At 38.6% G+C, this 25,399-nt stretch overlaps 1 protein-coding gene and 1 pseudogene across 1 annotated transcript; both read right to left on the bottom strand.

The window, feature by feature from the left end:
* Nucleotides 1-11,112: 11,112 nt before the first annotated feature.
* DEFB134 (defensin beta 134) lies at nucleotides 11,113-13,288 on the bottom strand. The gene is made up of 2 exons (XM_049632656.1): nucleotides 13,231-13,288; nucleotides 11,113-11,255 (listed from the first exon to the last, which is right to left on the bottom strand). The coding sequence occupies exons 1-2, from the start codon at nucleotides 13,286-13,288 to the stop codon at nucleotides 11,113-11,115; spliced, it is 201 nt and encodes a 66-aa protein (XP_049488613.1).
* A 2,302-nt stretch (nucleotides 13,289-15,590) lies between these two features.
* On the bottom strand, nucleotides 15,591-16,617 carry LOC125923996 (Y-box-binding protein 1-like; annotated as a pseudogene).
* Between the last annotated feature and the right edge of the window lie 8,782 nt (nucleotides 16,618-25,399).

The raw sequence follows: 25,399 nt of genomic DNA, 5'->3' as shown, positions 1-25,399 counted from the left end.
CTCCCCCTCCCTCTCCCCCTCACTCTCCCCTTCCTCCTCACTCTCCCCTTCCCCCTCTCCCTCTCACTGTCCTTCTCCTTCTTCTTTCTTCTTCATTCTTCATTATTTATTGTTCCTCTTCTCCTACCACCTCTACTACTACTCCTTCTTTTTGGTCCCTTTCTTCTTCCTCTTCCCCTTTTTCCTTCTTCTTTTTTAGTGTTTGCTGTTGTGGACTCTATACATGTTTGTGAAATAGAGTAGACTAAAATAGGCTAGACTTAATTTTTTTAACTTAATAGTCATCTGTGATACATGAGTTCCATCAAGCCTCTGAATGGTGATGAAGTTATAATTGTACTGAGTTATGCTTTCTTGTCTTGTCTGCCTCAAATCACTCATTTACTCAGAGACCTTGGATGTGCCTTATGAGACCGACCTCCCTAAAAATTCTTCCATGCTTTTCTTGTTTGAGTTCTGGTGTTGGTGTCTGCTATTGGAAATTTGATTGGAGGTGGGATCTTCCCCTTGCAGGTGCCACTGGTTGGTACTGTGCTGTTCACTCTGATGTCTCTCCATATTCTTTAGGGCAAAAGAAAGGGCTGCCACATTCCCTGCAGGCTCCACTGAGCCAGCCTCATACTATAGCCCATACTGAGATTGGTGAATACACCTGCGTTGTATTTTTTTTTTTTTTCCCCATCACTTCGGCATGAGATCAATGCTGCTCATGGCCTCAGGTCTCACAGAGTCCCTTTAGAAAACAGCATTTACTGCTACTTCCTGAAGACTCTGCACAGGACTCAGGCAAATATTTATGTGGCTGAGAGTCATCTAACGGACTCCACATTCCTCTCTCCTTCCAGGAACATCTGCAAAAATTTTCTCCTTTACGTCCCTTTCTCCACATAAAACTGAACTTGTGCCAGTAGAGGAAAGCCAATATCAGGCCTTCAGCTACACACAAAACACTTATTTCTGTGGATATAAGAAATCTGACCACTGATCCATCTAATTATGGATGCATTTCAAAGTAAGTTACAAACATCAGAACATTCCTCTCTCAACACTTCAGAATGATATCATTAATTAGTGTTCAATAGTTTTTTTTACATTAAAAACTTACATACAATGAAATACACAGGTATTAAGTGTATCATTTAAAGAGCTTTGACAAATGCATACACCTGTGTAATTGAAACCTTATCAAACATTTACATCCCTCCAGAAAGTTCCCTCATTCCCTTTTCCAGTTATTTGCCACCAGCTTTCTATTTGCTGAGCAGCAACTTCTGTTAAGTTTTATATTAACCATAAGTGGTGGGTTGTGTTTGCCTATTTTAGAACTTCATATATATATATATATATATATGTATCATTAGAGTGTGTAAGGGTTACTTACTGTTACCCTTACTGTGTAAGGGTTTTCCTTCCACATAGGTAATATTTTAGGTTCTTCTATGATACTGCCTCATCTGTAGTCCATTCCTTTTCATTGCTGAGTAGTATTCTATTGTGTGACTTTACCGCAGATTATTTATCCATTCTCCTCTGGATGCACGTGTGAACTGTTTCTACTTTTTACCTATTGCAGCAAAGCTGCAACGAACACTCTTGTACAAATCTCTTTGTGAAGAGAAGCTTTTATTTCTCTTGGGTAAATACCTATGGGTGGAATTTCTCAGACACAGGGTAGTTGTATGTTTAGTTTTCTTTTAGGCAACTTTACAGATATACAGTTCACATTCCATAATTTCGTAAAACCCATCCCTTTAAAGTATGAGCTCCGGTGGTTTTTAGAATAGTCACAGAGTTGTACCACCGACCACCCAAACAAAGTTACAATGTTTTTATCCCTTCCCAAAGAAACTCTGTAGCAGTCATTCCTGTGTTTGTATATTAGGGTTTTAACAAAGTACCACAAACCAGGTGCTTAAAGAATGGAAATTTATTGTATTATTGTTCTGAAGGTTATAAGTCTAAGATGAAGATATCAGCAGGATTGGTTCCTTCTGAAGGCTGGGAGAGAGAATGTGTTTCATGCCTCTCACCTAACTTCACATGGTTTGCTGGCATTCCTCAGCTTAAGGAAGCATCACCCTAATCGCTACCTTTCATGTGGTGTTTTCCTTGTGTGCATAGGTCTATGTCCAAATTTACCCTTTTATTATTATTATATTTATAATTCCCAACTTTATTTATTTATTTATTTATTTATTTATTTTTCTATATTCTAAATTTTTATTTAAATGCTAGTTAGTTAACATATAGTGTAATATTGGTTTCAGGACTAGAATTCACTGATTCATCACTTAAATATAACACCCAGTGCTCATCACAACAAGTGCCCTCCTTAGTGCCCATCACCCACTTAGCCCATTCCCTACTCCCTTCCCTCCATCAACCCTCAGTTGGTTCTTTATCAGTAAGAGTCTCTTATGGTTTGCTTCCCTCTCTCTTTTTTCCCTTGCCACGTGTTCATCTGTTTTGTTTCCTAAATTCCACATATGAGTGAAATCATATGGTATTTGTCTTTCTCTGACTTATTTTGCTTAGCATCATTGTAAATGGCAAAATTTCATTCTTTTTGATGGCTGAGTAACATTCCATTCTCTTCTTTATCCGTTCATCAGTTGATGGACATGTGGGCTCTCTCCATAGTTTGGCTATTGTTAATAATGCTGCTATAAACACTGGGGTGAATGTACCCCTTCAAATCTGTATTTTTGTATCCTTTGCAAATTTACCCTTTTTGTAAGGACATCAGTCCTATCGGATTAGGACCCACCCTTATGTACAACATAAGGCCATTTTGACATGTACAACAATGCCATTTTAAAATAAGGTCAAATTCTGAGGTACTTGGAATTAGGACTTCAAAATATGAATTTTGGGGGACACAATTTAACCCATAAGATTCTCTATTTCTTTACATCCTCACTCAGCACTGGCCAACCACTCATCTCCTTTTGATTTGCCTGAATTAAACATTTCATATAAAAAGATTTTTGACTGATTTTTTTCACTTCATATAAGATTTGTAAGGTTCATTCCTGTTGTAGCACGAACCAATATTTCATTTTTAATTTACCAAATAGTCTGTTGTATAGATGTACATTTAATTTTATAATAAAACTTAGGAACTTTTTTCAAAGCAGTTGTATATTTTATACTTCTACCAATAATGTAATGTATACCCCGTGTCTCCACATTCTTGTTAATATTTGTGGCATTAGCCTATTTAATTTTTAGCCATTGCAGTGTATATGTGCAGTGGTATCTCACTGTCATTGTAGTTTGCATTTTCCTGATGACAAAAAAACACTTTTTAATGTGGTTCTTGGCGATTTCTATATTTCTTTTGTTAGGTGTATATTCAAAACTTTTGTCCATTTTTTACTTTTTTTGGTTTGTTATTATTGACTTCTTAATCTTTAGTTTTCTTCTTCTTATTTTTTTAATGGTGTGTTTTGATGTTTGGTAGTTTTGAATTTTGTTAAAGTCAAATTTATCAATGTTTTTCCTTTTCAGGTTATTGCTCTTTTGGGTCCTAAGAAACCTTTGGCTACCTCAAGTTGTAAAAATATTCTCTGTTCTCTTGTGAGCTTAGCTTTTATGCTTACTTTTATGATCCATCTGGAATTAATTTTTGAGTGTGATCTGAGAAAAGGTTTCTTTTTTTTTTATATGAATATTAAGCTGTTTCAGCAGCACGTGTTGAAGAGATTTTCCTTTTCCCATTGGATTTCCTTGGCAGCTGTGTACAAAATCAAATTTCTGGGTTCTCTATTCTGTTCCATTAGTCAATCCTTAAACAATATCATGCTGCTTTTTAAAATGTTTATTTATTTTTGAGAGAGAGAGAGAGAGAGACAGAATGTGAGCGGGAGTTGGAGAGGAGGGGAGAGGGGAAGGCAGAGAGAGAGGGAGACGCAGAATCCGAAGCAGGCTCCAGGTTCTGAGCTGTCAGCACAGAGCCCAATGTGGGGCTCAAACTCATGGACTGCGAGATCATGACCTGAGCTGAAGTCAGACACTTAACCGACTGAGCCACCCAGTCACCCCCATGCTGCCTTTCTTAATAATGGCTTTATAATAAGTCCTAAATTCATAGAATGATAGTTCTGCTATTTGGTTTTTCTATTTCAATATCATTTTAAAATTTTATGTCCTGTGCATTTCTATATCAAATTTAGAGTTAGTTTTTTGGTTTCTACAAAAATGTCTTCTGGGATTGTATCAAATCTATAGGTCGTTTTAGAAAGAATCGGTGACAATTCATGAATATAGTATTTCCTCCATTTAGGTCTTCTTTTTTTTATTGCTGCAATGCTTTATAGTTTTGATGCTACTATAAATGGAATTGCCTTTTAAATTTCATTTTCATTTTTCTTTTGCTGCTAGCATATAAAAATACAATTGATTTTATGATGATTTTGCATCATAACTTTGCTAACCTCACTAATTCTAAAATTTCTGATTTACATTTAAGACTCTCTACATAAACAATTGTGTCATCTGCAAATAAAGATATACTTACTCCTTTTTTTTAAACAAACTCTATTTTCCTCATTTGTACTCATTTTCCTTAAGGAGTGTGCATCGAGTAAACATAACCTTTTTTTCAGTATATATCTTTAAGCTTTGACAAACAGATACAGTTGTGTAAACACACCACAACCAAAATACAGAGTAATTGTATCCTGCCCAAATATTCTTTCATATGCTTGTATAGAAAACCTCTCCTGTTTCCCTTAGTTCCTGGCAATCACTGACCTGTTTTCTTTCCCTATAGTTTTGCCATTTTCAGAAGGTCATTAAAATGGAATCAAACAGTATGTAGCCAGTTAAATCTGGATTTTTAATTTAATATAATTCATTTGTGATTTATCCATGTTGTACCATATATCAGCAGCTAATATCAGAAATCAGTATCATTCTTTCTTTTATTTATTTTTTTGTATTTTAATAGATTTTAATTGTTTAGAATAGTTTTAGGTCCCAGAAAAATTGAGTGGAAGGTACAGAGATTCCCATTTACTCACTCCCCTCACCAGGTCCTCAGTCCTATCTTCCTCCATTATCAACATCCTGCACTAATGTGGTACATTTAAAAAAATATATTTATTCATTTTTTAATTTACATCCAAGTTAGTTAGCATATAGTGCAACAATAATTTCAGGAGTAGATTCCTTAATGCCCCTTATCCATTTAGCCCATCCCCCCTCCCACAACCCCTCCAGTAACCCTCTGTTCTCTATTTTTAAGAGTCTCTTATGTTTTGTCCCCCTCTCTGTTTTTATATTATTTTTGTTTCCCTTCCCTTATGTTCATCTGTTCTGTATCATAAAGTCCTCATAGGAGTGAAGTCATATGATATTTGTCTTTCTCTTACTGACTAATTTCACTTAGCATAATACCCTCTAGTTCCATCCATGTAGTTGCAAATGGCAAGATTTCATTCTTTTCGATTGCTGGGTAATACTCCATTGTATATATATATCACATATTCTTTATCCATTCATCTGTTGATGGACATTTGGGCTCTTTCCATGCTTTGGTTATTGTTGATAGTGCTGCTATAAATAATGTAGTACATTTGGGGTGCCTGGGTGGCTCACTCGGTTGAGTGTCTGATTTTGGCTCAGGTCATGATCTAATAGCATGTGAGTTTGAGCCCCGCGTTAGGCTCTGTGCTGACAGCTCAGAGCCTGGAGCCTGCTTTAGATTCTGTGTCTCTCTCTCTCTGCCCCTAACCCACTCGCATTCTGTCTCTATCTCTCTCAAAAATAAATAAACATTAAAAAAGTAATGTGGTACATTTGTTACAACTGATTAATCTACATGGGCACGTCATTATTACCCAAAGTTTGTAGCTTATACTAAGCTTCGCTCCTTTTTTTAAAGTACGTTTTATGCACAATGTGGGGCTTGAACTCATGGCCCTGAGATCAAGATTTGCATGCTTTACTGGTTGAACCAACCAGGTGCCCCTAAGCTTCACTCTTGATGTTGTACATACTGTAGGTTTGGACGGTTGTATACTGACATGTATCCATCATTATGGTACCATACAGAGTATTTTCAATGCCTTAAAAACCCTCTGTGCTATACTTATTCATCTCTTCCTCCCCTTTAACCCCTGTAAACACCTGATCTTTTGCTGTCTCCATAGTTTTGCCTTTTCCAGAATATCATATAGTTGAAATCATACAGTATGTAGCCCTAAGATTGGCTTCTTTCACTTGGTAATATGAATTTAAATCTTTTTCACATTTTTTCACAGCTTAATGGCTCATTTGTTTTTAGTGCTGAATAATATTCCATTGTGGATGTGCTATAGTTTATTTATTCATTCATTCATCTACTGAAGGATTTTGGTTGCTTTCAAGTGATGGCAATTATCAATAATGCTGCTCTAAACACAAGTGTGCAGATTTTTGTGTGGACATAGGTTTCCATTTCTTTGGATAAATACCAATGAGTGTGATAGCTGGACCATATTCAGAGTATTTTTAGTTTTTTAAAAAGCTCTCAAACAGTCTTCTGAAATGGCTGCACAATTTGTACTCCCACCAGCAATGATTAGAGTTCCTGTTAGTCCACATCCTTGCCAACAGTGCTGTTGTCAATGTTCTGAATTTTGGCCATTTTAAGATGTCTAGTGGTAATCCACCTGGTCTGCAATCTCCCCCAATTCCCTGAGTGCCAAACTCATATTTCCCCTTTCCCTTCCACACTGTGACTGGTTCCTTGTATGTGTTTCTAAGGGTGGTGGCAAAAGTGAGCCCCAGTAGGTGGGAGTGAACATGGTAGGGAACCAAAGCCTGTGTGTGTCAAGGGAGAAATCACAATTGTGGGCTGTAGTGGTCCATTTGGGAAAATAAGTTTTCTAGCAATCTTCCTGATGTGTTGAAAATTGAATGAAGACAAAAACTTAAGAATTCTGCTACAAGAGGGTACCTGCAGTTTGGAGCAGGTGTATCTATACAAGGTCAGAAAAAGCCCCAGATATAAGCAAGACCAACAAAAAGTACCTGTCATCTGAATGCAGCTAGTAATGATGGGAAGAGGACACTGATACTTGAGATGGGAGATCAGGAGCACAAAGCTCCAAGGAACATGAAGAATGAAGGAAACATGGCACCACAAAAGATCACAATAATCTCCAATAACTGAGTCCAATGATAAGGAGATCTGCAATTCACCTTACAAAGAATTCAAAATAGCTGTTTGGGAAAATAAAAAAGAGAATGAACTCGATGGAGTAAAGCAAATAATTAACAGTTATTGAGTCAGAAGGGTATGGATTGCACATTGGATCAAATATACAAATGAACGGAGGTTTCCAATATTTAAACAAGCTAACAGGATTTGAAATGCAAATCCTGAATGATGAAAATGTTCTGAAATACAAAGCATCAGAAAACCAACATCCTGCTCTTTATGGGATTTTAGTTTAATGAGGCAAGATTATTTTTATATTCTAGCTGATTTTAGGACACATTCAAGCTATGGAGGCCGTCCCACTTTTGTGTGACATACGAGAAAAGGAGAGAGATCGAGGATGTTTCTATCTCCCTGGCTTATGGTCACAGGAAGCAATTGGTGAAGAGAGTCACTCAGAGCACTAGGGAAGGTAATGGATTCTCTTTCTCTACCCTATCTTGTCTCACTCCACTAAAAGGAGCAAAAGGAGAAGGCTGGGTTAAAAATCTATCTCTGTGGTTGTTGCTATGATCTCTGAATCTTTAAAGGCAGTTCTAGTTCATCAGCTCCTTGGCTTATTGAGAGACATCAAATCTACTTATTTAAGTCAGCTCTAAGTAAAAACGAATTTCCTTAAAGACAGAGCTTTTTCTTGCTCTTGGGTCTTCTCAGAATCTCTAGCGCAACTTCTAGACCTCCCAGATGTCATTTTTTATACATCACTCAGTGCTCCCCATGATAAGTGTAGTCCTCAGATGTCAACCATGCAACATTATTACAATATTACTGGTTATATTCCCTATGTTGTATTTTTCATCTCTGTGATTTATTTATTTTATAACTGGAAGTTTGTACCTCTTAGTCCCCTTCTTCTATTTCACCCATCTCCCCACCTGCCTCCCCTCTGGCAACCAGTGTGTTCTGTGCATTTAAGAATCTGTTTTGTTCATTTGTTTTATTTTTTAGACTCCACATATAAGTAAAATAAATCATATAGTATTTATCTTCCTCTGTCTGACTTATTTCACTTAGCACTATACCCTCTAGGTCCATCCATGTTGTCACAAATGGCATTCTTTTTTTATGACTAATATTCCAGTGTGTGTGTGTGTGTGTGTGCGTGTGTGCATGCACGCAACATCTTCTTTATCCATTCATCTATTGATGGACACCATGTATCATTTTTAGACTGCAATTTTGCCACCAGATGAGTGGGATGTCAAGGACTGATATCCAAAAAGAATTCTAACGGAAGTTTGCTCTCTATTGTGAGAATACCCTTCCACATTTTGTGGCTTTACTGAGAGATTTGGTAAATATGTTATTTAAAAAAATGTTTTGGATCTTAGAATTAAGTTTCTTTTGGATGTGTCCATGTACAGAGACTAACCATAGTTAGCCAATTTCTTTTCAGGTTCCATATTTACAGAATCCCAGAAAAGCCAGAAGTTGCTTGTGTAATATTCACACCTTATGTCAAAAGAATAAAACAGTTTACAGCTACCATTTTTAATAACATAGTTCATTTCCTGACAGGGTATATGAATGTAGAGGTTTGGGTTTATGGAACAGTAAGGTAAAGGCAGTGTACTGTTGGCCTATCCAACTTTCTTTTCCTTTCTTTCTTTTTTTTTTTCCTTAGTGGTGGGAATTTCTGTTTGTTCAAGACTTAACCAGATTCCAGAGAGTTTCTGATTGTTCCAGCAGAGATAACTCATGTTTTCTCTGTTGCTTTGACGATCACCTCCCTAATGAGAGAATGGTGTCCTTTGATCCATTTGGAAAGAGAGGCTCCTCAGCAGACTGAATTGCTTTCAAATTTCAGTTATCTGTGTGTATAGAGGATGTACATCTGAGGTGAAAGAGTAAAATGAGAAGCAAGCCTAAAGCTACCTGGGATGTTAGGAGGTCTGGAGTCACACTTTGATAAGATCCAGTGCTCTTTGGATGAAGATTCCCTTGCCTCCTTCAGAGTCCAATAGTTTTCCTGGGCCCTGTCTGGATGCATTCCTTACTCTGGATACTTAATAACCATGACTGCCATTCCAGGCCATCTCTAATGCTATTCCATTTGGCCCATCTCCCCTACTGACTCTGCAGGTGAGTTTGGGCCTCTGAGAAGAGGACACACTCTACCATATTTTTAGTATCTTCCTCCCTAAAGTCACAAACACTGGATTTTCTCAAAGACTGAACAGCGTCTGGGAGGGTAGAGCTCCTCACAACGCCTCATCTTTCTCATCTACTATTCTCCTTTCTTCTCTGTCCAGTTGCAGAGAGTGGCTGCAAGGGCAGTACTGTGATTTCAAGCCAGGACTTAGCCGTTGTTTCCTCGGCCATGTACTAGATCGCCAATCGACTATTTGCAGCTACAGCTCCATCTTCTCAGAATTACTAGAGGGACCATGCTGTGTTCAGCACTGAAGTTAAAGAAGACAACCAGAATCTACCCCCTCGGCCGCTGCGCCCCTTATCCTGAACAGCAATTGCAGAACTCCGCACTCATGCATTTGTGTATAGGTTGACAGTATTAAGCAGTTAGGCAGACGTGCAGCATCACTGTAGTCAGTGGGATAATTGAAAGGGCGGGCCTACGCCGGCCAACTCCATCTTGTTCTGTGTTCTCCACCTTGAGTGACTATGTCCCGGACATGACCCCTTTTCCGGGAAAATCACAGAAACCTCAGACCGCGCCTCCTCCCCTTGAGTAACCTCCCACTCACCCATTCAAACTTCCTGATCAAAACACGCCCAGCGACCTGCGTAACAGGACTCCGACCCTTCCCCAGCCAATCGGCCGAGGCCACGACCCTTCCCCAGCCAATCGGCTGAGGCCACAGCCATTACCTCACCAACTGCCCCTAGACCCCTATAAAACCTTTGTGCTTTTGAAACTCGCTCTCTCCCTGGTATCTCACCGCTGCGTCGGTGCAGGTAGGGGATTGAGCTCGAGCTAGCTCGAATAAAGGTTCTTTTGCTTTTGCATCGGACTCGGCTCCCTAGTTGTCTTTGGGGATCACGAATTCTGGGCATAACAATAATCAGCACCATAATAGAATTTGTAGGTTTGCCTGGACACCTTCATAGGGTTGACTGGTAAAGAAAACAGTGAGTCCAAATGGATTCAGACAATTTATTACTTATACGCACGGCAAAGTAAGATCAGCATGGTGTTAGTTCCTAGTGCCACAGGATGACCCCCAAGCAGAGGGGCCAGATGAGAGGTAGCAGAGGTGTTGGGCCACTCTGCTGCTGAGGAGTTGACTGCAAACCATAGCCAAGTGGTCTGGTAGCCTGTAACTAAACCCTAAGGAGGTTGAGGGGGGAAGTCCTGTGCTTTCACTCTCTGAAATCATGGTTGTGGCTGAGAACCTTCTTCGTGGCTTCCCATTACCACAAAGCCTTTTCCCATGTGTTTCACGAAGGACTACAGGATCAGACTCAGTGAAGACTTGGGCCAGCCTGCAGTTAAGCCTCACCTATGTGGTCTTTGTGAGAAACCTACAAAGTCATCAGGGGGCCAGGGCAGATCTGTTTCTCTAAGATGGGTGGTACAAAGAGAAAGAAAATGGGGGAACTGAAGGGACTGGGTGTTTCTGTAATTTGAAGCTTCTATAAATAATTAAGGTGTCCTTTCTAAGAGAGAAATAGGCACTGAGAAGAGCATGGATATCACTTTGAAGCGAGAAAACATATCCTAAGTTGTTTTCATGAGAAGCTTAGCTGTCTTGGGTAAGGCTGCAGCTCAGCTTTTCAAATGCAAAATCATAAGATTCTGATGGCTTATGTAAAAAATGCTAAAAACCAACAACTGTGGGCACATCACAGTGTCACAGTTTAATCTAAATTCCCTGGCTGTGTGAAGGTTGGTGGAGAGGATGTCAATTACTTTCAAGTTAATTGGCATTCACTGGCGTCTTGTGTCAGGGCTCAGGGTTTCCTTTGACACAGCACTCCAGCTGAAACATACAGTAGGCAACTAACATTTCACTTGTAGAGCACTCAAGTCTACAGATACCATTCCCATAGCATTTCTGGTGCATTTCTGATGACAGTGGATTCAAGCCTGGAAAGAAGATGAATGCAAAAATAATTATTTAGTCCAAAAAGTCACAGAATTAGTGCCTCCATTTCTATCAAACTGGATTCCAAGGGGACTTAATCAAGTCTTAATCATAATGATTGGTTCTGTAGTTGAAAAAGGATGAACTAGTGCTACGAATTGAATCGTGTTCACTTTATCCCTCATCCTCCATTCTTATGTTGAAACCCTCACCCCCAATGTGACTATTTGGAGAGAAGGATTCTAGGAGGTAAAGTGAATTGCATCTCTAAGGGTGGGGCTCTTAGACACAGAGAGAGGCTGGTTGTCTAAAATCCAGGAAGATAACTCCCATCAGAAACAGAATCAGCCTGCGGTTGATCTGGACTGTCCGGCCTACAGAACTGTGAGAAAATTCATTTTGTTGAAACCACACAATCAGTGGTATTTTGTTATGGCACTCTGAGCTGAGACAATTAGTAGCTTGGAAGTTTGCCCAAATTGGTAAGTTAATATACTCTAAACAATCAAGTTACCTATGCATGTAGTCGTTCACTCATTATTTAATTATGTATTCATTCCCAAGCCAGCTTTTATAAGATTTGAATGCAATGTAGACCTTAAACATAAAGAATTTTCCATCTAGACCAAGAGAGAAGAAACACAAAATATCTATGAGAGCGCGTAAGACAGAATTATTTGCAAAACAGAATGCTATGATGAGTTCAGTGGAGGATAAAATATATTCTGAAGATTTAGAATGTCTTATTGGGACCCAAGGCATTTTGAGCTGAGCTTATGATTTTATGGACATGTTACTCTGTAGAATTATCAAAATATGGATATGTCTTTATTTCCATATGTAAGAAGGTGTTAAAAGGAAAAGAATGTCAAGTATTTTGGTCATCTGTAGAAATTTTGAGTCAGCCCCTATCCTGTGCAAGTTATCATGTCCTGGAAGGTAATTGTCCTATAGGGCAAAAAAGGGATCAGGGTTACTTACCTAGCAAGATGAAAGCCCAGGGAGATGAAGTGAAGTGGGCTATGTAGCAAGACAAGAAATTCCTACGGAAATGACAGCTTTGGGAATGTATAAGGCACTAAAGTGAATATTGTAGACTATCTCAGTTGTCTAGAAGCCATGAATCCATTTCCATAAACCATAGTGGAATTGGTCCCATCAATAGCTTCAAGAGGCCTGGGTTGTATGGATTCTTAAATCCAGCCTAATGAATCAGGTGACCAGAAAATCTGGTTCACCTGCCTAGAGATTACTTGAGGGCAGATGAGAAATTAAATGGGACCCTATAACATATGGACTTGAACTGATTCAATAGCACTGAGTGAAGAGAATATTCAGGAGAGATTTTAAAAATCAGTCATGAATGTGGTCAAGCTACAGTTTGAGGCCAGTCAGCATTCTCTCATGTGTCCCCGATCAGATATTTCTTTTAGCACGTAAAGCCCCTTAATTCTCTTGGAACAAGTAGTTCCAAATCTGTTTCTCCATGTATCTAAGGAATCTACAAATTAGAAATTTCAGTAAATTAGAAAGCTAACAAATTGTGTTATCACTATTTTCTGTTTTGGACTATTATGCCTAGACGTGTTCCTAAATTAGGGACAAAACAATAGTGGCAAAACAGGATGGGGTATTACTAATGAAAATATTATGAAAACTCTCAGGAGTCAGGTGCCTGTTATGTATAGGCCTGTTCTATACATCAGCACACTTAATCCTGGCAAGACTCAGAGGTTAGTTTTGTTTCCATTTTATGAATGAAGAAACTAAGGTTCAGAGAAGCCTTTGACTTTTGCCTAAAGCTGCACAGTTAACAAGTTGGAGAGCCAAGATTCAAGCTCAGGTCTTGCTAACATCAAACCGGTTGATGCTTCCACTTTGAAAATAAAAGGGTCCATGGTAGGAGGACATTTGTAGGTTTGCTTAGTGGAATTGCTCTTCTACACAAATGGTTCCCCAGGGAGAGTCCCATTTTACCTGCCAGAGCTGGGTCCACACAGGAGAGCAAGACAAGGACAATGACGAGAGGCTTCATGGCCGGGAGCTTCTGTTGAGGATAAAGGTGGCAGGGTCTGACACTGGCTGTCAGAGTACAGAAAGGGAAGGTTGAACACACCGTCCCGTACCAACCTGAGAGGTCTGGGGTATACACTGCTCCGGGTAGACATGCTACACTGATCTTCCCCGAGGCAGTGGAGTTGGCCAGCTTGTGTGAGGAAAAAAACAGCCAGCTCTTTCTGGTGTGGCCGCTTCTCCTGTTGACGAAGGCACTGCTCCCCCACCTGGATTTCCCAAAAGTATTAATGGAGACCTGAGAACTATAGTTTTTCTTTTTCAAGGAAATAACCTTGAATTTTTGGGTTTTTCATGTTACAACAAAAATTAAATGCCAATTTTTGAAAATTTATAAAATACTAAAAATGACAAGGAAGGAAAAATTAACACGTGAGCCTCATCTCTCAGAAACAAGCTGTGTGTTTCTTAAAGAAATTTTATTTATGCCTGGTTTATTATTTGATATTTTGTTTTGCATAGTTCTAAACAATATACCCAGATATGCTGTTTTTGTAGCATGATATATACCATAAGTATTTTTTCTCTCATTATAAACTCTTCATAAATGATATTTTAAAAGCTGCATAATATTCTGTCAAGGTCATTTTTTATAACTATCACTATTAAAAAAAAATCTTTACTGGGGTGCCTGGGTGGCTCAGTCGATTAAGTCTCCGAGTCTTGATTTTGGCTCAGGTCATGATCTCATGGTTCATGGGTTATGAGCCCTGGTCTCTGCTGATGGTGTAGAGCCTGCTTGGGATTCTCTCTCTCTCTCTCTCTCTCTCTCTCTCTATCTATCTCCCCTCTCTCTGCCCCTCCCTCACTTGTGCTTGCTCTCTCTCAAAGTAAATAAATAAACTTAAAAAAATCTTTATTGAGATATAAATGACATAAAAATTTAAATATTAAAGTGTACAATTTGATAAGCTTTGACACATATACTTTTGTGAAACCATCATCACATTCAAGATGATGAACATATCTGTTATCCCAACCATTCTTCAAGACTTTTCCTCAACAGCTTTAGTGAGGTATAATTAACAAATGAAAGTTGCTAATGTTTAAGCAGTAAAATGTGATGATTTGAAGTACATATACATTGTGAAATGCTTACTGCAATCAAACTAATTAACATATCTATCCCCTCAAATAGTTACAATTTGGGCGCCTGGTTGGCTCAGTGGGTTAGGCGGTTAAGCAGTTAATCGGCTGACTTCAGGCTCAGGTCATGACCTCGAGGTTGGTGAGTTCTAGCCCTTGCTGGGCTCTGTGCTGACAGCTCAGGGCCTGGAGCCTGCTTCGGATTCTGTGTCTCCCTCCTTCTCAGCCTCTCCCCTGCTCACACGCTGTGTCTCTTTCTCTCTCAAAAATAAACATTAAACATTTAATTAAAACAATTAAAAAAATAGTTACAATTTTTTTCTGGTGAGAATATATAAGATTTACTTGCTTAGCAAATTTCAAGTATACAATATTTTATTAACTAGAGTCACCACATTGCACATTAGGTCCTTAGAACGTATTCTTATAACTGAAAGTTTGTTACCTTTGACTAACATCTCCCCATTTCCCCCACTTTCCAAATTCTGGCAATATCCACTTTACCTTCTGGTTCTGAGTTTCACTTTTTTGAGATTTCCTATATAAGTGAGATCAGCCAGTATTTGTCTATATATGGCTTTTTTCACTTAGCATAATATTCTCTAGGTTTATCCATGTTGTCCCAAATGGCAAGGTTTCCTGCTTTTTTATGGCTGAATAATAGTCCATTGCATAAACATACCACATCTTCTTTATCTACTTAGTATTGACAGTCACTGAGGTTGTTTCCATGGTTTTTAAAAATTTGTATTATTACTATTTTTTAGTTTTGACAATTATTGAAGACCTTTATTAACAGGTACTTGCCATTTGTTGACTTTTTTTGAAAAAATGAAGTTAGAGACTTTTAATACAAATTAAAAATGAGGTTCTTAAAAATCTTGCCTTGACAGGATATGAAACAATTAAAAAACCTTTAAAGGTGTATTGAGAAAAACCAGTTTTTTTTTTTTTCCTTTAAACACATTTGTCATTACCAAAAAGAGACATCTTTAGGTAAAAGTGATAAAACCCCCATGCTGCATAGATAGTTCTATTTATCTGGTCAATGGACAAAAAACAAGTACTTAAGGTCTTCAACTCCAATCTTTTGTTCATTTCTTATTGTTGGAATTCCTTATCCATTTCTTATTGTTGGAAGACTAACCTGGATGATGGTAAAGACGGTGAGGTGGCATTTACTCAGCCCTGCCCTGCCCATTCTTGGGAGCAGATGATTTTTCAGCTGGTGAACTGTCTGCTTTTATCTGTCATCTTGTGGTTTAGGGTTTTCTGGGCTTCAGCTTCTATAATTGAAGTTGCAGCGGTACCAACATTGAAGTGACCGCTGGCTTTGGGTCTCATCGCGATTTCCCTTATCTTCTGCATTGTTGCCTTCAGTCAGCAGGACCCCTACAGAATCATAGTCTATAACCCCCCCCCCCCCCCCCCCCCCCCCCCCCATACATATTCTGTCTCACTGGTCTATCTTGCTCTCCTACACCCTGCTCGACAGCTCCCTCTACCACCTCTCCCTGCCCAGGAGGGTTGAAAGACTGGTTGACGCCCATAGGGTCTCCGCATGTAAGTAAAGTGGGAATCGTCACCTGCCTTAGGGCTGGCACGGTTGCGCCTGGCCTTAGGGAGCGCTGTCTGATCCTTGGTTCTTTTCCCCACTCTCACCATTCGGGTAATTCTGAGGGCAGTAGCGTGGAGGACCTCTGTGACATGCATAACATCCATAATGCTTATGGTTTGCTGCATATTTACTGCCTTGCACTGGGACGCAACGAGGGCCAGTCACAGTTGCTGCCTCTGCACCCTTTTCTCCTTCAACAACATTAAACTCTGCAGTCTCTCCATCCCCTGCCTCCATTGCAAAGGTGCTTCCTGGGGTTATTCTTTATGGCAGTTTGGCGTGCAAATACATCTACCTTGGTGTCATTCCTCTTGATAAACCCATATCTGTCTTCCTACACGGAGCCATTTCACTCTTCCCAAAACCTTGGTTGGATGACCTTGTCCCTGCTGGAAGGCACTGTGGATGTGAGGCCATCGGGGTCACCGCTCCCTGTGCCGCTGCCTGGTGATGCCCAGCTTGGTGTGGGCAGTGCTGGGGGTGTCGGGCAGCTGCTGAGACTCTGCCTTGCTGCTCATGCTTGCAGTGATGGTGACTGGGCCGGCTGTGGCAGCTCCTCCCAGGTGTGATGGTACCTAGGCGGGTGGTGGTGGTGGGGCTGTTCAGGGCTCTCTGGGACCCGCTCTCTGCTCCCGCTACTGGTGGAATTCTGTTGTTTGCATATCCTGGCTATTGTAAATCATGCTGCAATAAACATGAGTGTGCAGATAACTCTTTGAGATATTGATAAAGTTTCCTTTGGATATGTGCCCAGAAATGGGATTGCTGGATCACATGTAATTTTAATTCTTTGATTAAATTTTGATTATTTTTTTGATTAAATCTATACCGTTTTCTGTAATGGCAGTACCAATTTACATTCCCAGCAATAGTGCTCAAGGGTTCCGTTTTATCCACATCATTGCCAACACTTCCTGTCTCTTGTCATTTTCATAATAGCTGTTCCAGCAGGTGTGAGGCAATATCTCATTGGGTTTTGCTTTGCATTTCCCTGATGATTAGTGATGTTGAAGACCTTTTTATCCTCCTATTGACCATTTGAATGTCTCCTTTGGAAAACTGTATTCAAGTCCTTTGCCTCTTTTTAATTAGTTTGTTATTTTTCTATTGAGTTGTATGGGCTCCTTATATAATTTGGATATTTCTCTCTTATCAGATATATGATTCACAAACATTTTCTCTCATTCTTCTCATTTTGTTGATAGTTTCCTTTGTTGTACAGAAGCTCTTTAGTTTGATGTAGTCCACTTGTTTATTTTTCCTTTTGTTGCCTGTTCTTTTGGTGTCATATCCAAAAAATTATTGCCAAGAACTCAACGTCAAGGAGCTTTCCCCCATGTTTTCTTCTAGGAGTCTTATGCTTACAGGTCTTACATTTAAATCTTTAATATATTTTGAATTTATTGTATATGGTGTAAGAGAAGAATACAGTTTCACTGTTTTCCATGTAGATATCCAGTTTTCCCAACACCCCATTTATTAAATAGACTATAGTTTCCCCATTATGTGTTCTTGGCACCCTTATCAAATATTAGATATGTGTGGGATTAGCTCTGAGCTCTTTATTCTGTTCACTGATATGTGCCAGTTTTTGTGCCAGTTCCACAGTGTTTTTTTAAAAAGTTTTTTTAGCGTTTTTATTTATTTTTGAGACAGAGAGACAGAGCATGAACGGGGGAGGGACAGAGAGAGAGGGAGACACAGAATCCGAAACAGACTCCAGGCTCCGAGCAGTCAGCACAGAGCCTGACGCGGGCTCGAACTCACAGACCGCGAGATCGTGACCTGAGCTGAAGTCGGACGCTTAACCTACTGAGCCACCCAGGTGCCCCAATTCCATAGTGTTTTGATTACTAAAGCCTTACACTGTTTGAAGTCAAGAGAGTGATGCTTTCATCTTTGTTCTTTCTTAAGATTGCTTTGGTCATTCATGGTCTTTTGTGCTCCCATAGCAGTTTTAAGATCATTTTTCCTATTTCTGTGAAAAATGCCATTGGAATTTTACTAGCGATTGCATTGAATCTGTAGAATGCTTTGGGTATTATGGACATTTTGACAATATTAATTCTTCCAGTCCATGAACACAGGATTTCTTTCCATTTATTTGTTTTCTTCACTTTTTCATCAATATTCTATAATTTTCAGTGTAGAGATCTTTTTACTTCCTTATTTAAATATGTTCCAAAGTATTTAATTCCTTTGATGCTATTAAAAAGGGGATTGTTTTCTTTCTTTCTTTTTTAAAGTTTATTTATTTGTTTTGAGAGAGAGACAGCATGAGCAGGGGAGAGGCAGGAGAGAGAGAGAATCCCAAGCAGGCTCTGCACTGACAGTGCAGAGCCAGATGCGGGGCTCAAACTCATGAACTGGGAGATCATGACCTAAGTTGAAATCAGTTTAACTGACTCAGTCACCTAGGAACCCCAAGGGGATTATTTTCTTAATTCATTTTTTGAAGTAGTTTTTTTGTGAGTGTATAGAAATGTAAATATTTTTTCTATTTTAATTTTGTATCCTTTACCAAATTCACTTATTAGTTCTAGAAGTTATTTTGGTGGAGTCTTCAGTGTTTTCTATACATAAACTCATATAATCTGTAAACAGAGACAATTTTACTTCTTTTCTGATTTGAATACATTTAATTTCTTTTTCTTGCCTAATTGTGATGGCTAGGACTTCCAGTATTATGTTAAATAGAAGTGGTGAGAATGGGCACCCTTGTCCTTTTCCTGATCTTAGAGGAAAAGCTTTTCACCATTGACTATGATGTTAGCTGTGTGGTTGTCTTATATGGCCTTTATTATATTGAGGAACATTCCTCCCATACCTTGTTTGTTGAGAGTTTCTATCATAACAGAACGTTGAATTTGTTAAACACTTCCATTGAAATGATCACATAATTTTTATCCTTCATTGTGTTAATATGATTTATCACATTTATTGATTTGCCTATGTTCAACCATCCTTGCATCCTGGGGATGAATTCCACTTCATCATGGGGTATGATCCTTGTAATGTGCTCTTGAATTTGGTTAACTAATATTTTCTTGATGATTTTTGCACCTTGTTCATCAGGGATATTTGCCTATAATTTTCTTGTGGTTTCTTTGACTGGTATTGGTGGCAGGGTAATGCTGGCCTTTATAATAAGTTTGAAAGTGTTACTTCCTTTTCAATTTTTGGGGGAATATTTGAGAAGATTTATTTTTATTTAAGGTACTAAGTCTTCTTTCAATTTTTTTTAATGTTTATTTATTTTTGAGAGAGAGAAAGAGCATAGTGGGAGAGGGGCAGAGAGAGAGGGAGACACAGAATCTGAAGCAGGCTCCAGGCTCTGAGCTGTCAGCACAGAACGTGATGCGGGGCTCAAACTCATGAACTGCCAGATCATGACCTGAGCCGAAGTTGAACGCTTAACTGACTGAGCCACCCAGGCGCCCTATTAAGTCTTCTTTATTTTTTATTATTATTATTTTTAACGTTTATTCATTTTTTTGAGACAGAGAGAGACAGAGCATGAATGGGGGAAGGTCAGAGAGAGAGAGGGAGACACAGAATCCGAAACAGGCTCCAGGCTCTGAGCTGTCAACACAGAGCCTGACGTGGGGCTCGAACTCACGGACCACGAGATCATGACCTGAGCCGAAGTCAGACGCCCAACCGACTGAGCCACCCAGGCGCCCCAAGTCTTCTTTAAATGTTTGGTAGAATTTATCAGTGGAATCATCTTGTCCTGGGTTTTTGTTTATGGGGAGATTTTAGATTTCTGATTTAATCTCCTTGCTTGTTATTGGTTATCAGCCATTCTATTACTTCATGATTCAGTCTTGATACATTGTGTGCTTCTAGGAATTTATTTCTCCTAAGTTATCTAATTTATTGGTATACAATTCTTCATAGTAGTCTTTATGGTAATTTGCATTTCTGTGGTTATCAGTTTTAATGTCTACTCTTTCCTTTATAATTTTATTACCTTGAGTCATCTCTTATTTTTCTTGGTTTAGCCAAATGTTTGTCAATTTTATTTTATTTTTTTAAAATTCTTAGCTTCATTGATCTTTTCTGTTGTCTTACTAGTGTCTAATTAATTTATTTCCAATCTAATCTTCATTATTGTCTTCTATCTGCTAACTTTGGGCTTAGTTTGTTTTTCTTTTCTAGTCAAGGTGTTAGGTTAGGTTGTTTATTTGAGGTATCTTTTTTCTTTTTTTAAATTTTTTTTTCAACGTTTTTTATTTATTTTTGGGACAGAGAGAGACAGAGCATGAACGGGGGAGGGGCAGAGAGAGAGGGAGACACAGAATCGGAAACAGGCTCCAGGCTCCGAGCCATCAGCCCGGAGCCCGACGCGGGGCTCGAACTCACGGACCGCAAGATCGTGACCTGGCTGAAGTCGGACGCTCAACCGACTGCGCCACCCAGGCGCCCCGAGGTATCTTTTTTCTTAATGTGCTTGTTCATCATTATAAACTTCCCCCTTAGAACTTCTTTTGTGGTATTGCATTAGTTTTGGTGTGTGGTTTGTTCATTCATTGGTTTCAGGATATTTATTTATTTATTTTTTTATTTCTTTGGTTCATAGTGTTTTCAGAAGAGTGTTGTTTAATTTCCCCCACATTAGCCAATTTTTGACTTTTTTCCTGTCACTAATTTCTAGTGTCATAACATCGCATTTGGGAAACATGCTTTCTATGATTTTAATGTTCTTACATTTTAAGGCTAGTTTTGTTTTTCTGACTTATTTATTCTGGAGAATTTTCTTTGAGAATCATATGTATTCTGCTTCTGTTGGATAGAATGTTCTGTAGATGTCTGTTAGGTCCATTTGGGCTAAAGTGCAGTTCAAGTCCATTATTTCCTTATTGATTTTCTGTCTGGATGATCTATCCATTTTTGAAAATAGGGTATTAAATTCCCCTACTATTATTATACTGCTCTTTATTTTTGCCCTCAGGTCTGTTTATTTATGTGCTCCAATATTGTGCACATATATATTTATAATTGTTATATCCTCTGGATGATTTACCCTTTTTTCATTATATGATGACTTTGTCTCTGATTACAGTTTTTGACTTAAAGTCTATTTTGTCTGGTAAAAATATAACTAGTTCTGCTCTCTTTTGTTTTCTGTTTTCATAGAATGTCTTTTTCCCTTCAATTTCAGATGATGAGTGTCCTTAATGCTTGAGTATCTTGTGGGCCCATATAGCTGAGCTGGGTCTTACTTCTTTATCCATTGAAGCATTCTATGTCTTTTAATTGGAAAATTTAAACCATTTACATTTGAAGAAATTTTTGAGAGGTAAGAACTTACTATCACTATTTTGTCAATTGTTTTATGATGTTTTTGGTAGTTTTTAAATTCTTTTCCTCTTTTGCTGTCTTTTTTTGTTAGCTGATTTTTTTTATAGTAGTATTCTATTATTTTTTCTCTTTATTATCTATGTATTTATTATGGATTTTGCCTTGTGATTATAAAGAAGGTGTCATAGTACATGTTTTAGTTATAAGTCTATTTTCAGCTGTAATAACAACTTCGATTGCATAAAAAAGTTCACATTTATTTTCTTACCCTTAAAGTTTATGTTATTGGTGCTCCTATTTACATCTTTTTATACTGTGTACCCATTAACAAAATATCATAGGTATATTTTTGACCATTTTTTTTAACCTGTATGCTAGAATACATACATTTTCTTAATGGCATCTGGGAACTTGTTTGCTACCCTTTGGTTAGCTGAAGTTGCTTCTCCTGTTATCTTGACATTTTAAAAGCCATACCTCTTTCTATTATCAAATTATCCTCTGTTAGCATTAAACTTTTCAGCCCTAGATTCTTTTTTTTTTTTATTTTTAAAAAAAAAATTTTTTTTTTTCAACGTTTTTTATTTTATTTTTGGGACAGAGAGAGACAGAGCATGAACAGGGGAGGGGCAGAGAGAGAGGGAGACACAGAATCGGAAACAGGCTCCAGGCTCCGAGCCATCAGCCCAGAGCCTGACGCGGGGCTCGAACTCACGGACCGCGAGATCGTGACCTGGCTGAAGTCGGACGCTTAACCGACTGCGCCACCCAGGCGCCCTCAGCCCTAGATTCTTAACCTTCCTTTTGCTTTAAGTTAATTTTGCTTTTTTCTCTGATCACATGAGAGTCTACAGGTAAGCCTTTCTTATAGCAATTCTGCACCCACATAAAAGCTACATTTTTCAGTAGGACATAAAAAGATATTTTGCAAGGGCACCTGGGTGGCTCAGTCAGTTAAGCGTCTGACTTTGGCTCAAGTCATGATCTCATAGTTCGTGAGTTCGAGCCCCACGTGGGTCAGCAGAACCTGGAACCTGCTTCAGACTCTGTGTCTCCTTCTCTCTCTGCCCCTCCCCAGCTTGCACTCTCTCTCTCTCTCTCAAAAATAAATACAAGATTAAAAAAAAAGATATTTTGCAAAAAGTGCAAATTTTACACTTACTGGTATAGCTGTGAGGATGGGTTGATGAATTCCTTTTTTTTTTTTTTAATTTTTTATGTTTTTGAGAGAGAGAGAGAGAGCAAAGGAGGGCAGAAAGAGAGGGGGAGAGAGCATGGAGCCTGATGTGGAGATCAATTCCACAACATTGGGACCAACCTGAGCTGAAATCAAGAGTTGGACACTCAACCGACTGAGCACCTCATCCTTTTCTTTTTTTTTACAATGATCTTTATGCTGGATTTATTTCTTTATGTTTGTCTGTCTGTCTGTTTCATCTTTATTTTTATTTTAAAATTGATACAACTAGAAGGAAGAAATATAAAAAGGAAGGAAAAATAGTTAAATGAAAGCAAATATATTTGTGCATATTTTATAGTTTAGTAAGTGATAAAATAGACTATATTGGCATGTAGTTTATGCAATCATGACATGACTTTTTCTTTTTCTTTTCTTTTTTATAGTTCTCTGCTACATGTCTCATTTGTGAGTTTTTCAAATTGTCCCAAATCTCCAAAATTTTTCTAATATATTTATTGAAAAAAATCTGTGTTTTGGGCACCTGGCTGGCTCAGTCAGTTGAGCTTCCAACTTCAGCTCAGGTCATGATCTCTTGGTTTGTGAGTTTGAGCCCCACATTGGGCTCACTGCTGAGCCAGCTTTGGATCCTCTGTCTCCCTCTCTCTGCCCCTCCCCTGCTTTCTCTCTCTCTCTCTATCTCTCTCAAAAATAAATAAACTTTAAAAAAAAAGGCGTCTGTAAGTGGAGCCATGCAGTTCAAACTCATGTTGTTCAAGAGTCAACTCAATACCATCCATTAGAGGTGAGTAACTCAATAGGAGAGGATTACATAAGAGCATGTATACCAAGATGCTGGAATCATTGGAAGCCATTTTAGAAGCTGCTACCCTATACATGGATTTTGTTTGGGAACTTTCTTACTAATTTTTTAGATTTTGATTTTAAGAATATTAAGAAAATTTTATCTGCTTACTTCCCCCCTGTTTTAAAAAGTCCAAAACAATTCACCATTACTGTGTTCTGAACAATGTGTACTTTTTCCCTTTGAAAAGAGAGAAATGAAGAGCAGGTTTCTGCATGTCAAAAAACTTTGTTCTCTTGGACACTGGAAGGAACTCTTGGATTCAGATTTTATGATAGATTTTGGAGAATGCAGATGAATTAGGAGCTTATTTCTTCCCTAAACCAAGTTTTGAGTAAGGTAGAGGAAGGATAGAATAAAAATGAAAGAAAATGAATATTTTAGATATTGGGGGGAAGGGCATCACTGTTTCTGTCTCCAATTCTGGAATTCATATAGTGGGAGGGGAGAGAAATGGGAGCAGGTAATGGAGGACAGACACTAGTGTTTGCTTAGGTGAGTGGAGCTCAGAGAGGTGGCAAGGCCATAGCGTAGCATAGCACTGATTGACTGGTTTTCTTTGGTAGATAGGTCTGAGATTCTCACAGCATTGTGAGGTAGTCTTCCCTCACACGGGTTCCCCCAGCATGGGAAGGGAGTAAGAGTAGAATCCTTGTATGACTGAGATCACCATAGGATGTGGTAGAGTGATAGATATTCCCACTGGAATTTCTGGTAAACTAGAATGATGCTTGAGTGGCAGAATTATCCTATGCACTAAAGAATAAGCCTTTCCCAAAGAGGTTTTTTTTAAAAAAATGTTTATTTATTTATTTTGAGAGAGAAAGAGAGAGAGAGAGAGTGAGGGTGGACAGAGAGACAGGGAGAGACAGAGAGCCCGATGAGGGGCTCGATCCCACAAACCTTGAGATCATGACCTGAGCTGAAATCAAAAGTCGGATGCTTAGCTGACTGAGCCAGCCAGCTGTCCCCCAAGCCCCCCAAAAGAATTTTAAGAATGTTATTAAGAACAAGAAGCACCTTAGCAGTTGTACATTGGCTAGTGACTCAAGACCAAGTAGGGATAATGATATCTTAGTAATGTTAGCATAATCAATGCTCTCCCAGATGCCTCACCACTATAAGTCCTCTCAAACTTCCAAATAATTCTAGGGAAACAACTCTGAATACACTGAGTTTAAGTTTCTGTGACGAAGGGGAATGAGGTTCATAATAGGAATTAGGCTCATTTATTAAAAGAATAAAGTTGGGGTGCATGGGTGGCTCAGTCCATTAAGCATCCGATTTTGGGTAGGGTCATGAACTCATGGTTCATGGGTTCGAGCCCTGCATCAGGCTCTGTGCTGACAGCTTGGAGCCTGCTTCGGATTCTGTGTCTCCCTCTCTCTCTGCCCCTCCCCCACTCGTGCTCTGTCTCTCTCAAAAATAAATTAAAAAAAATAAAATTAGACTCTTAAAAATATGTCCAGTGAACTGATATCCATATCCCTTGCATGACTCCATTATGCTAAAACATCTCTTTATTGACACTCCCCGCACTCCCAACCTACCTTCTCTTCTGGCCTCTCTAGTTTAGTGAATTGTATTGCTACCCATTTCTTTGTCAGCTTTGAAATCACAGTATCATCTTTCATACTTTCTTCTTATTATATCATATAGCCATTAAATTCTGTCAATCTTATTTTTGAAATCCATCCTGAATATCTTCTTTCTTCTTAGCCCTCAGTACCAGTGTCCCAGTCCTAGATTACTGCAGTAGAATAGTGCTGAATAAATATATTGTGTTTTATAAGGTTGTATATCTCATAAATGGAAAATATACCTTACTTAAAAAACACATGGAATTTTCACAAATATTAATTTTAACTTAGATCACAAAGAATTTTTTAATAAATTCCAAAAGCTATAGAACAGGTCACATTCTCTGGCTCCATGAAATTATAGTTAACACATATAGAACATACACGGGGTCAGGTGCTGCTTAAGACCTTTACACATACTAAGTAATATAATCCCCATAACA

The sequence above is a fragment of the Panthera uncia genome, chromosome B1 (genome assembly GCF_023721935.1).
Source record: "Panthera uncia isolate 11264 chromosome B1, Puncia_PCG_1.0, whole genome shotgun sequence".
Taxonomy (NCBI): domain Eukaryota; kingdom Metazoa; phylum Chordata; class Mammalia; order Carnivora; family Felidae; genus Panthera; species Panthera uncia.
This window is presented reverse-complemented; position numbering and strand designations above follow the sequence as displayed.